General features: G+C 41.7%; 1 protein-coding gene across 2 annotated transcripts in view; it reads left to right on the top strand.

The window, feature by feature from the left end:
* The first annotated feature begins 1,852 nt into the window (after positions 1-1,852).
* Positions 1,853-13,122, top strand: part of sorl1 (sortilin-related receptor, L(DLR class) A repeats containing) — a 193,544-nt gene continuing 182,274 nt past the window's right edge. For both annotated transcript variants that reach the window (XM_080214840.1, XM_080214839.1), the window contains exon 1: positions 1,853-2,140. In XM_080214840.1, coding sequence (XP_080070966.1) covers positions 1,862-2,140 — 279 coding nt within the window. In that variant the 5' untranslated portion in view covers positions 1,853-1,861. The remainder of the gene's footprint in view (positions 2,141-13,122) is intronic.

Here is a 13,122-nt window from a genome sequence, read left to right as displayed (position 1 = left end):
AGTTGCCTTTCCAGCATAGTCAGGCTGTACCTGGAGTGCTGTAGCCAGTTCTGGGAACCACACTTTATGAAGGGTATATTCACCCCAAAGCGAGTTTAGTATAGATTTACTAGGATCTTGACTTGACTCCAAGGGCCACATTACGATGATGGATTACATTGTTTCCTGCAAATCTGATGCTTATAGGATGATTTGATCAAAGTTTTCAAGATATTAAGGAAACAGACAGGATAGAGATAAACTATTCCCACTGATTTGGGGAGTCCAGAATTTAGGGGCAGAGTATTTCAGGAGTGACGTACCAAACACTTCTTGGCATGGGAAGGTGGTTAACACTTCAGCCTCACAGCTCCAGGGAGCTGGTTTGATTCCAGCCCTAGCTGGGTTTGTGTGGAGTTTGCACATTCTCCCCATGTCTCCATGGATTTCCTCCAGGTGCTCCGTTTTCCTCCCTTTCCTCCAAAAATGTGCAGGTTAAGTTGATTGGCCATGCTAAATTGCCCGTTAGTGTTCTAAGATGTTAGGTTATATGGATTAGCCATGCACGGTATGCTTTGCCTGTGTAGCACACAAGAAACAAAACTTTTCACTGTAGGTTAATACGTGACAATGTTAAATCAAATCAAATCAAAAATGGTAAATGTGTGGGGTTACACAAAGAACAAAGATTATTACAGCACAGGAACAAGCCCTTCAGCCTTCCATGCCTGCACAGAACGTGCTGCCCGACTGACTTCTACCCTTCCGGGGACCATATCCCTCCATCCCCATTCTATTTATGTATTTGTCCAGACGCCCTTTAGAAGTCACTATCATATCCTCTTCCAGTAAACCCCCTCGCAGCTAGTTTTAGGTTCCCGCCACCCTCAGTGTAAAAACAACTTGCCTTGTACAGCTATGGGAATAGGACCGGGCTAAGATGCTCTGTAGGAGGGTTGGTGTAGCCTCAGTGCGTCAAATGGCCTGTACTGTAGGGAATCTATGGATTCTACAGAGTGATAGAAGTTTGAAACTCTGTTCCACTAATGGCGATTGATCCTGGATCGCCTTTCAACTTTAAAACTGATTTGATAGATTTTTGTACAGCAAAGCTATTCCAGAGAGGTGGAATAACTATTGTCTGATTGAAAGGCCTGGAGAGGCCGACTGCAGCACTGTAATCTTCCAAGTGGAGCCTCACGAGTTGAGTGATGATTGAAGGAGTGAAGGTGGAGCCTTACAGCACATTCTTCATCAGGAGCTGCTCCTTCAGGTGATGCTACAGGTGAGAGAGGCGGACACGGATCGGCCTGGCCGGATGATTGACATCTCACGCCGCCCCGCCTCCGCAGGTAAAGGCTGGGAGAGCTGGGCCATTGATTGACAGCGGGAACCCCGCCCTCGCTGCCTGTCCTCTAACGCTGTCAGCCTGCCAACGATGCCCCTCATCGCTCCACGCGCTTCTCGCCTCGTGCCATCTCCGACCGTTGGTGCCAACGGCCGCCGGGCTGTGTAATTGACAGCCTTTCTCCCCCCCCCGCCCTCCTCTGCGGTGATTGGTTCAGGCACCGAAACCACCCACCCACCTCCCCGCTTCTAACCATTGCAGGTCTGTGGGCGGAGGGGGGGGGCGGGGCAACATATTGGTTGATTGACAACTCGTTGATTGACAGCTGACTGCCTGATTGATTGACAGCTGACTGTCGCCTCTCTTGCTCGCTCTCGCCCGCGCAAGCGCACTGGCAATTCCCAACCCGACCTTAAAGCTCCGTTCCGTCACGCCCCCTCAGCGTCAGGCCCTTAAAGGGGCGGGGATATAGAGAGGGAAATAAATCCGCCGTCAGTAAAAAAAACCCACCACTGAGCACAAACCAGCGCTAAGATGGCGGGTGGCACAGCCAGAGCCCGGTGGTGTTTAGCCCTCTTGCAGCTCCTCCTAGCCACTGGCGCGGCTCGGCGGCCGTACTTCGGCTCACAGACGCTGCACTTTGGCGGGGGGGCGGCCAGCGACCCTCAGGAGCGGGGCTTTTCCACATTGGAGGCGGCGGGGGCGGGCGGCTTCAGGCAGCGGACTGCGGGGCCGGTGTTCCCGCAGCAGAGCCAGCACCGCCGGTGGCGCAGGAGCCTGGACCGAAAGGAGCATCTGCAGGTCTTTGGACAGGTACAGGAACCGAGACTCTCACACACCGACACACACATATCAACCAAACAGCCACCTTGTCAGCAAACTGCTCAGAGATTTCCACTCATTTCCCCCCAGAAAATATCTCCCAAATCCCGGCAAACATAATGCCCATTGCATTGCTGCAAATGTCTAACTTAAAGTTGCCCATAGTCTGTGAAACTAGTTGTTTATCTGCTTCTACAGACATATGTAATTGCTTGTTTTTCTTTTAACCATACCTTCTACGGCTAAAGCCAAAAAAACACTTTTTTTCCGTCTGAACTAACTCAGTTGCTAAATCATAACTCTTGTTATCGTACCCATTACAGTCTTTACCTGTACAGACATTGGCGTTAAACTCCGTGTTAAAGATAGCAAGTGAAATGAATGTGTTTTTCACCCTCTCTCCAAGTGACATTGATGTATTTATGCAGACGTACCTTTTTTTTTTAAGGGGGTTGATCTTGTTGCTGGCTATTTTATTTTAATCTATTATTGTTATTTGCATCACAGCAAAAAGTACTGTTTCTTGTGTGGTGTACAGACAAAGCATACCATACATAGAGAAGGAAAGGAGAGACTGCAAAATGAGTGTTACAGGCATAGCGAGGGTGTAGAGAAAGATTTTATTAAGATCTGCTCCTCCTTTATTTAGGGGAAAAAAACAATGACTTGGCTTAATGAAGCACTGACAAGTTGGGCTGAATGGCCTGTTCCTTGATTTTTTTTTTAACACATCACCTATGGTTGGGTTTTACTTTCAGTGGATTGACTTTTTAAAAAAAAACACCCAGACTTGTTTTGGTAGTTGATTGTGCAATCAAATATGTTCAGTACACTTGAGCAAAACAAGTGGCAAAGTTTATTTCAAGTTGCAGAATGTCTTTAAATGTTTAGGCCTTAGATACTTCCTGGTGTAGTTGATAAATATTCTAGTGCGCAACGTATTTCAACATTTCCTCTTTTGGTTGGGCTATAATACAGTATACGTCCCAAGAATGTTTTGTGGCTTTGGTTTGAAACCTTATTTTGAGAGAGGAGGCTGTGCAGAGTTTCATCTAATGTCATGATTCATTTTTCTGCTTATTGTGCATTTCTTAGGAGTTGTCTTCAGATTATGAAAATTTAAAGCTGTAAAACTTCATTTCTTAAAATTTATTTTAAGATGACGATGAGCAGGATTGAAGTGTTAGAAATGCATGAATCTGAACTTGAACTGTAGCTCACTGTCTTGATGACTGAGAGGCAAAAAGTCTTCATAACTAGAATACAAGAGCAGGGATGTACTACTGAGGCTGTGTAAGGCTCTGGTCAGACCCCATTTGAAGTATTGTGAGCAGTTTTGGACTCCATATCTAAGGAAGGGTGTGCTGGCCTTGGAAAGGGTCCAGAGGTGGTCACAAGAATGATCCCTGGAATGAGGAGCTTGCCGTATGAGGACACGGTCTGTACTCATTGGAGTTTAGAAGGAGGGATCTTATTGAAACGTACAGGATACTGCAAGTCCTGGATAGAGTGGACGTGGACAGGATATTTCCACTAGTAGGAAAAACTAGAACCAGAGGGCATAACCTCAGGTTAAAGGGACAATCCTTCAGAACAGAAATGAGGAGGAATTTCTTCAGCCAGAGTGGTGAATCTGTGGAACTCTTTGCCACAGAACACTGCAGAGGCCAGGTCATTGAGTGTCTTTAAGACAGATAGGTAGGTTCTTGATTAGTGAGGAGATCATGGGTTATAGGAAAAAGGCGGGAGAATGGGGATGAGGAAAAAATTCGCCATGATTGAATGGCAGAGCAGATTTGATGGGCCAAATGGCCTAATTCTGCTCTTAAGTCTTATGGTCTTTATAACATGTGGGGGGAAAAAAAAGTTGAATTTGCACCTCAAGGGCTGTAACCTTCAGATCTTGGGTAGCCCCTTGTAGGATGGTGCAAATGACCTTCCCTGTTGTAATTTTCTATGATTTTATGATTTGCTTATTATAATACTTGTTGGAAAAATAAGTTAAAATTCATTTTATTAGATACTGGACTTTAGGAATCAAGAAGTGATTTCCTTATAGCACATAATTAAACTTCTCTGTGTACAATATTCTGGAAAAAGAAATCACTTCAATAGCAGCCCCAACCCTTACCCTGACACCTGTGCTGATGGAGAAGTTTTTTGATTTGTGTCTCTATGGGTTCAGAGTCCTGTCATTTGATCATGAGTGCAATTCATTTTCTTCATCATCAGCACTAAATTTGAAGAAGTGCTGATTTCTGGTATTAAAATGACATGGAAATGAATGTACATGGAAATGAATGTACATGGAACAAAATGTTGTATGCATGATAATGGATCATCCAGATTCAATGTTGACTCTATTCTGTCTCCACAGGTACTGTCAAACCTGCTGAGTTTGTCCAGCATTTGCTGTTTTTGTTTTGGGTTCCAGCTTCTGCAGTATTTTGTCTTTAAAAATGCACATGGAATGGTTGTTTATGTATATTGTGATTTTTGTAAATGCTTGTATGTCCTTCCTCTGAAGTATAATGTGGACATCAGGAAAAATACTTTGTGATCTATTTTAAGTGTAACCTATAGGGATTAAGGATTATTTAATTACTTTGTTGTATTAAAATAAGCAACTCCCTCTTAACAGGGTGGTTTCCTGTGTCTTAAGACTGTATTTAACAAATACAGCAATTTGCAGAGCCATTTTCAAATTGTGTGACCTCCCTCTCTCTCTCTGGCATAACCTCTTTTATAAGCTCTAAATGCCTGTCCACACCCTCCACGATACTAAATCTGATCTTCTGTTTATTATTTTCTCATTCACTGAAAAGAACATTGGCCTCTGGTGGTGACGGGAGCTTTCAAATGTTCCCTGCAGTTCTCTCCCCAAACTTTATCTTGCTACATCCCTTTCACAAGTCGCCTGGAACATATCTGTTTGATCCTCACCCATAATCCCCATCTCCTTCCCTGCAACTGTGAAATGCTTGGGGATGTTGGCTAGGTTAAAGATGCTACATAATTACAAGTTAACATTAAGTGAGGATTAATATGATGCTGCACAGATGCAGGTAGGGATTCTCTTGAGCTTTGACCTAATTCTGAAACGGTGATCTTGGCAATGTTAAGCAGCAGTCCAAACTGAACAACTGAATCTTTGAGTGTATAGCTGTTTTTAACTTTTGCTCTTTACTTGTGAGCGTCTAGCCTCTAAATGTTTTGGTGCCATGACAATAGTGGAAAGCAGTTCAATTTGCTGAATTTTCTCAGTTGTAGCTCCTATGATGAACCAAAAATGACAGGTAATTTCAGCTTAAGATGCCCTGTGGGTAGCTGGCAGAATTGGGATTGGACCTATTTCACACTAGAACCATTTGATTCTCTGCTAATTAGGTTTGTTTTGAACTATTTTGCACTTTTTTTTTCAATGCATTGTCCAGTTCAACAAATGTTAACCCTCCAATGTTTTAAACTGGTGAACTTGACAAAATATTGATTCTTGTTTGGAAATGCAGTAGATGTCACAGTAAAATTACTTGTTGGATTTTTTAATTTTTCATTCCATTCTTAATGCAATTATATTTTGTTTTAAAAATAATCTAACCAAACTAGGTGAGGATTATTTGGTAATTGAAATGGTGGAGATATCCTCTTATCCATAAGAATTTCAATCAGATTTTCAATGTTTATAGATACACATCTTGATGTATATTATTTAATAAAAAGCACCATATAAAAGTTGTGTGTTTGTGTAGGAACTCTCCTGAGGAAGGAAGAGGTGTGCGGCATCCTCGAGTTAGAGTTTGACCACATGCTTGGTTGAGGATGGGTTTTTGTAGGAAAGCTTTTAACAGTAGGCATAAACACAACAGTTAAATGAGGGAGTTCCAGAGTGGGGGATTGGGATAGTTGAAGGCACTGCTGCCAATGAAAGGTAAGTGGAAGGAGCGGGAAACAATACCAAAAGGGCTAGAGACTGGGGATACAGGATGAGATGCGGTAGGCTGAGATTGTTGAGACTTTTTTTAAAAATAGCATTTTAAAATTCCATCTTGCCTACAGAAAGGGTGCTGGTTAGTGAGGAGCGGTTAATGAGCCATGGAACGTAGTGTAGATTGGGATGTGGGTTGAAGAATTTTGGATGTTCAGAGAGACTCCAGTTGATCATGCACTCGAAGCAACATACTCTGACAGTGACAGTCATTCATAGTCGGAATTGGAGATGGGATGAAGGTAGTGAAAAGATATCAGAGAATCCTTACAATGCAGAAGGAGGCCATTCGTGTATCAAGTCTGCAGCGACTTGTCAATGAAGTATCTTACCCAGGGCCTATCCACGTAACCCCACATATTTATCCTGCTACACCCTTCCTTCCCTCCCAACCTACACATCTTGGGACACCTAAAGGATAATTGAGTATGACCAATTTACCTAACTTGCAAATCTTTGGACTGTGGAAGTAAACTGGAGCATCAGGAGGAAACCCATGCAGACACAGGGAGAATGACTGTGTGGAGTTTGCACAGTCAGTCATCCAAGGCTGGAATTGAACCTAGGTCCCTGCTCTGTGAGGCAGCAGTGCTGACCACTGCCACTCTAAATCCTATCCTCCAGATTCCATAGATTGCCCTTTTATGAATGCTCAGCTTAATCTTGACTGGAATGTGAGGTGTGTTCTGTTCTAATATAGAAATGCATCATTGTTGGGACAAGGATTAAAATCTTGTCATGGGATTAAAGAAAAAACTGGATAAATATTAATCAATGCTATTTAAAATTTAATTGCAAGTTTGTTAGTAATGCCAAAATAGTTGACTGACTTTGAAGTTGGAATCTTAATGAATTATTGTCAGAAGAAAGGAAAGACTGGAACAATTGGAAATATCACGAAAGGTGCACAGGACCAGAAAGTCCCAGATTCCATTCTTGGTTTCTTTCGTGTGAGTTGAGCTGAGCACTTCAATTGAGTGCCTCTGGGTTAGGAAGGAATTTTAAAAAAAAAAGGCCAGATTTCTACTCTTAATCTCATCCAATGACACTGTGCAGAAGAATCTGTTTTCTTGGCTAATGAATGAGAACAGCATCAAGCTGAGCTCTGATGCCCTCCGTAACCTGATGATACTTACTGTTTAGCATCGAGGCAAGAAGAATACCAAGACCTCTGAACCTAGGGAACTTTGATAAGAGTCAACAGCTTTAGAAGATGGGAGATGATGTTTGATCTGGGATGTGTCTTCCCATCAAAGAGAGCACATGGATTTCAGCTTTCCTTACAAATGTCTTGCAGTAAAAATGTAGAAGCCATAATTTTGTTTTCATAATAAACAAAGATGTGGGTTTCCTCCCACAGTCCAAAGATGTCAGTGAAGTGGATTAGCCGTGGCAAAAGTGTGGGATTAAGTGCTCTTTTGGAATGCTGGTACAGGCTTCCTGGGCTGAATGGCCTCCTTCAGCATTGTAGAGATTCTATGGTTCTGTGTCGAAATCAGGATGGGTCATTCAGAACATCTATTTTTATACAGTTCTGCCTTCCAAACCATGCCAAGCTACTTATCTTTTTCTTGTTTTTGTACAAAGTCTTTTGTTCTGTCCAGTGATACAAGAGCAAGACTAAGTCCAAATAAAATTATAAATCATAGCTGAATATTAAGGTCTGACAAAAGCTGCTAAAATTGAGTGAGCTATAATATATGCTATAACTGTGCATTCCTGTTACCTTTCAAAGGAGTGATGGGTGGACAGTAGGTGGGAAGGAGTGGATGAAATTGGAGGGCTAAGTGGTTGGATCAGGATGGGCAAAGTGGCAGTAGTGCATGATGTGGGTGGCAGGAGAGGGGAGGGTACATGGTTGGAAGATGCCACATGTTTGCCAGGGGGTGAGGTTGGGCAGGCAAGGTTTTGTGAGCTGTGTGCAAGAGGCTGCAAGAAGAGTGAGGCTGCATAGGTGGACAGGCGATGACAGACCATGTGGATGGGTGGTGGAAAGTAGGGTTGATGTGATGTGGGTTCTGGTGGAGAAGGGTGGCTGTGGATTGGGTGCAGGAGAGTGGCAAGAAATCCTGATTTTGGATGCAGGCATTGGGGGCGGGGGTGGAGTGTTGTGGGTTGGGCATTGGCACGGAGTGGTGGAGATGGGAGGAGAGTGGTGGGAGGCTCCATTGCTGGCTGTAGTGGCACATGGAGGGGCAAATATCTGAAGGGATTCTGGCGCACTCAGATGGATGTGCCGTAGACCCAGTCAGTGACCTACTGGCGTGGGGGTTCAGTGCGGCTGGGGAACAGCATCAGGGACAGGGATGATATGAGTTGTAGGCTGGAAAGTGGATGACAAGGAAGAATGGGTGAGATGGAGTTGATTAGAGAGGGATGAAAAGAGCAGTAAGGGGATATCAAGAAAGAAATCACATTGGAAGAATGGAATCATAGAGGATGGAGATTTAATGCAATACTGTTGTCATTAAGATGATTTCATTAACTGTTTTTGTAGGTGTTACCAGTTTTTAAAAAAAGTGTGATCAAGATGTAGGTGATTTGCTGCTGGAATAAGATTGCTCCAGTAGTGTTATCGGAGGCCATTCAAGGATGCAAATGGAATATTTTGCTTGAACGTTAACACAGAATTAGAAGACCCAGATTAAAAACTGCTGTCTTCATGTGTGACCAGAAACAATAAGAAATTGTTCTATTCAGTTGTGGGTGTTTTTGAACAAGAGTCACAACAAGCAGTTGTTTTTTTCATAGACACTGCAAAGGCACAATAAACTCTGCGCTGTTAGGGCCCAAAAATGCCATCTCTTATAAACAAATGGCCAGGTTCCAATAGTATCTGGCATTCTACTTAATTACCTTTTGAAGATCAGGGAATATTTATGCCGAAATTGCCTTTGGGAAATTAAAGTTGCGTGCTTTGCAATGATGATGTTCCAGTGCAGATCTGAAATTGAGAACCAATCCGAACCAATTCTGCAAAGTGAAATCTTGCACTTTGGATTGGTTTGATACTAAATGAGTGATCAATGTAGAAAGAGCTGTAGTGTTTGCTTCTTTTGAAGACTGAAAACAGATTAACTGAAGACAAGTTTAAAAATAAATTTACTCTAACGTGGGTCTGAACTCTGAGCATATGTGGACCACTGTTGTGGTCCACAGGACTGTTGTTACAGCTTTGGCACTATAAAAGAGGATAAAATTTGATCAGGAGCTCAGGATGTTGATTAGTCGCTTAAAGTTACATTTGCTTTTTAAAGAAAAGGCTGCCCACTTTAGTGAATCTGTTGGCGAGGAGCTAATGACTTTTGCATCCCTTCGAGCTTTGTGAAAGCATCTTTAAATGCATCCTCAATGTGAAGTTGTGTAGAATTTGTAGAAGGAAGGCATTTGAGCTGAGTAATGTTTTCCTTTCTTCATTTGTTTTTGTGAATTAATGGAGATTATAACAAGCTTGAACCGTGTTCAAAAACTTGAGCCCAATCTTGCAGTTAACTTTGCTGATTTTTTTTTTTAAGAAGTACTCATTTTTGACTTGAATTTAAAAAAACATTTTGTAATCTCCACTTTCTTCCTGTATAACCATAACCATTGTTTGATCAGAGAACTCTTGACTACAGCATCAATAATTTGTGTTTTGTAATTAATTCCATGGATATTGGTATCCCTAAATGCTACAACTGAGCATTGTTGGGGCAGCTAAGAGTCAACCATGTTACTGTGCAACTGGAGTCATATAGGCCAGACCAGGTAAGGATGGTGGATTTCCTTCCTGAGACAGCATTGGTGAATACTTCAAATTAAATATTTACAATTTTAAAGCTCCTGAGCAAAATTTGTAAGATACTAATAGAGAAGAAGCTGTTAGATTGACTCTCTCTTTGAGAAGAGCAAAGTCTCTCGCTCTGAAGGTGAACTTTGTGTAGTTGAAAGTAGAGAGGTTTACTGTTTATTGCACAGAGCTATTCAAATATTCATTTTGCAATGATCCCTGTGAAATTGACATTTTTTTTTCAATTTTGTGTACAAGCATCTGTTATTTTGGTTTGATCATTTCTCTTGAAGAAAATAAGCTTTATTTGAATGCAATTATTTTTAAATGGTTGCATTGAACAATCGTAGTGAGATGAGGAGAAACCTCTTTACTCAGAATTGTTGGGAGAATGTTGGAGGTGGATTCCATAGGAGGTTTCCAAAGAGCTGGATACATTATTTGAAAATAATGAATTTAGAGGGTTAGGGAGATGGGGCTGGAGAATGGGGGCTAGCTGGACAACTCTTTCGGGAGTTGATGTAAACACAATGGGCTGAATGACCTCCTTCAGTGCTGTTTTTAAAAAAAAAAGTAATTCTGATGCTAATAAGCAAAATGGGGAAATATAGTTTTCTCAGTTTCAGCATTAAGCATGCAATATCGCATATAGAAAAGTTTGTTTGACTTTTCTTTTTGCAAGTCTTGCTATTTTCTGTTTCTAGCAATACTTTTTAATCTGAGTTATTTTAACATGGATAAGTGATGTGACTGAACAGGGCCATAAGTGCTGGGAATGAATATAAAGTATAATAATCTGCAAGACAAGTTGGAGATGGGAATAGAAAATGCTGGAAAAGCTCTGGTTTGGTAGCATCTATGGAGAGAGAGAATCAGAGATGATACTTCAAACCTGAGCTCTCCACAGATGCTGCCAAACCTGCTGAGTTTTCCAGCATCATGCATTATTATAGTGGGAGGTGCATTTGGGAGACTCGTGGCTATCTGAAGTTATCAAAGCAGACTTCCTGTATGCAACAGCTGTAATTGAAAAAACCAGTCTAATATAACCAAATGTCCAGGGTGCTTTACATGAGCATTAAAAAGTTGGATGTTGTTAGAAATAGTAAAAAATCAACATTACTGAATTTATGCAAAGCTCTAGTCCAGCCTTTACCTGGAATATGTATACGTTTGATTACTTGGATATGTTTGTACTGGGTAGGTCTTTTGAGGCATTCACATTTCTAATTTGAGCTTTGATATGTTTGTCACGTCTTTCTCTAGACAAGGAATGTATATTTTTAAAAAATTATATAATTAAAAAAATGAACTTCCCAAGCAGGTGGGATAGATGGGCGTTGTTGCCAAATTCAATGGAATTAGTTAAATATTTGACAGAAAATAAGGTTTAGTGTGGAAAATGAATGCATGTTATAGTCTGAGAGGGGATCAATTGGATGCAATGATCTTTATCATCTGTATTTTCAAAGAAATATAATTGTCTAAGTTAAGTAGGGATGATGCTTTAAAAGTTTATTTATTAGTCACAAGTAGGCTTACATTAACACTGCGATGAAGTTACTATTTTAGAAAAATCTCCTAATTGCCATACTCTGTTCAGATACACAGAGGGTGAGTTTAGCAGGGCCAGTGCATCTAACCAGCATATCTTTGGACTGTGGGAGGAAACCCACGCAGACACGGGGAGAACGTGCAAACTCTACACAGACGGTGACCCAAGCCAGGAACCAAACCTGGGTCTTTAATGCTGTAAGGCAACGGTGCTAACCACGTGTCACTATGCTGCCCAGAAATTACTCTTTGGTCTTGCTGAGACATATCCTTCCGAACCTCCTTATTTCTCTTTTAGATATTTAGTTGTGATGGGCACTCCAACCACAAACACATGACAGTATATAGAATCTATAGTGCAGAAGGAAGCATTCTTCCCACTGAATCTACACTGCCTCTGACAGAGCATCTTGAGCAGGCCCTATTCTTGCAACCCCAATTATTTATCCCTCTAACCTACACATCTTTGGCATACTAAATTGCCCCTTAGCATCCCATCAATCTAAACTGCAAATCTCTTGACTGTGTTTGGGGGGAGGGGGTGGGGAAACCAGAGCACCTACGTAAACATGAGGAGAATGTGCAAATTCCACAAGTGAACTGGGTTTCTGGTGCTGTGAGGCAGCAGTGCTAACCAATGTGCCACCTTCCTATGCCACCCTTCCTATATTCATGCCTGTGTCATACTTAATGCTATTTCATGTTCATTCTCTTCCCCCTCCAAAAAGGAAGACCAATTCAGTATCATAAATGTTTAATAGGCCAGAGGAGGAAAGGAGGATAAAGCGTAAAGACATTCAGTACTGCCAGATGTTTATTTCACTGAGCTTCCATTGACAATCTGGAATATAATGTCTAAAGTGGCAGTAAAGCTGTTCTTGGTGTTGCCAGGTCATTTACATGTCATTAAAAACATTCAACAATGGCAAGGATAATCCATTTGTAAGCTGAAAGAGGGGGAAGAAAGAACTTCCTGGTTCTTAAATGTCGGGAGGGTATAATTTACTTAGAATTACCTTCTTGATAAGCAGAGCAAGGAACTGGTAAACTTTTTAAATCAAATATTGCAATAATTCCAGCTGATCGGGGAGAATTGTAATACTTAGGGCAGCATGGTGGCACAGTGGTTAGCACTGCTGTCTCTCAGCTCCAGAGACCTGGGTTCAATTCCCAGCTTGGGTCACTGTCTGTGTGGAGTTTGCATGTTCTCCTCATGTCTGTATGGGTTTCTGTGTTGTGATCTGGTTTCCTCCTCAGTCCAAAGATGTGTGGGTTAGGTGCATTGGCCATGCTAAATTGCCCCTTTAGTGTCCCTCTGTTTTTAAAATGTAATATCATCCTTCATTTTGTTCCCTTCTTCAAAGCTCAGCCAGGTATATAACTTTTGTAGTAGTCTAGGCATAACACTGTAAAATGACATTCTTCAAAATGCACTGTTTTATAGATGTTCTGAATGGTTCAGAATGCCTCTAGGGGAGGAACTCTGCCCTCCTCCATTTTGCAGCGTAGAATGAGACCATTGGGCACATCATGGAGCAATCCAGTCAGTTCCTCTCTCTACATGTTTGTTTCTTTTAAATGCCTATCCAATTTCCTTTTGAATTTCATTGTTTCTGCCTCAGCTTCCATGTTGGTGAGAATTCAAGCCATTACCACTTGCTGCAT

Source organism: Carcharhinus amblyrhynchos, chromosome 29, assembly GCF_965287045.1.
Source record: "Carcharhinus amblyrhynchos chromosome 29, sCarAmb.v2.hapA, whole genome shotgun sequence".
Lineage (NCBI taxonomy): Eukaryota > Metazoa > Chordata > Chondrichthyes > Carcharhiniformes > Carcharhinidae > Carcharhinus > Carcharhinus amblyrhynchos.
The sequence above is the reverse complement of the archived record's forward strand: the minus strand, read 5'-3'. Positions and strand labels throughout refer to the sequence as shown.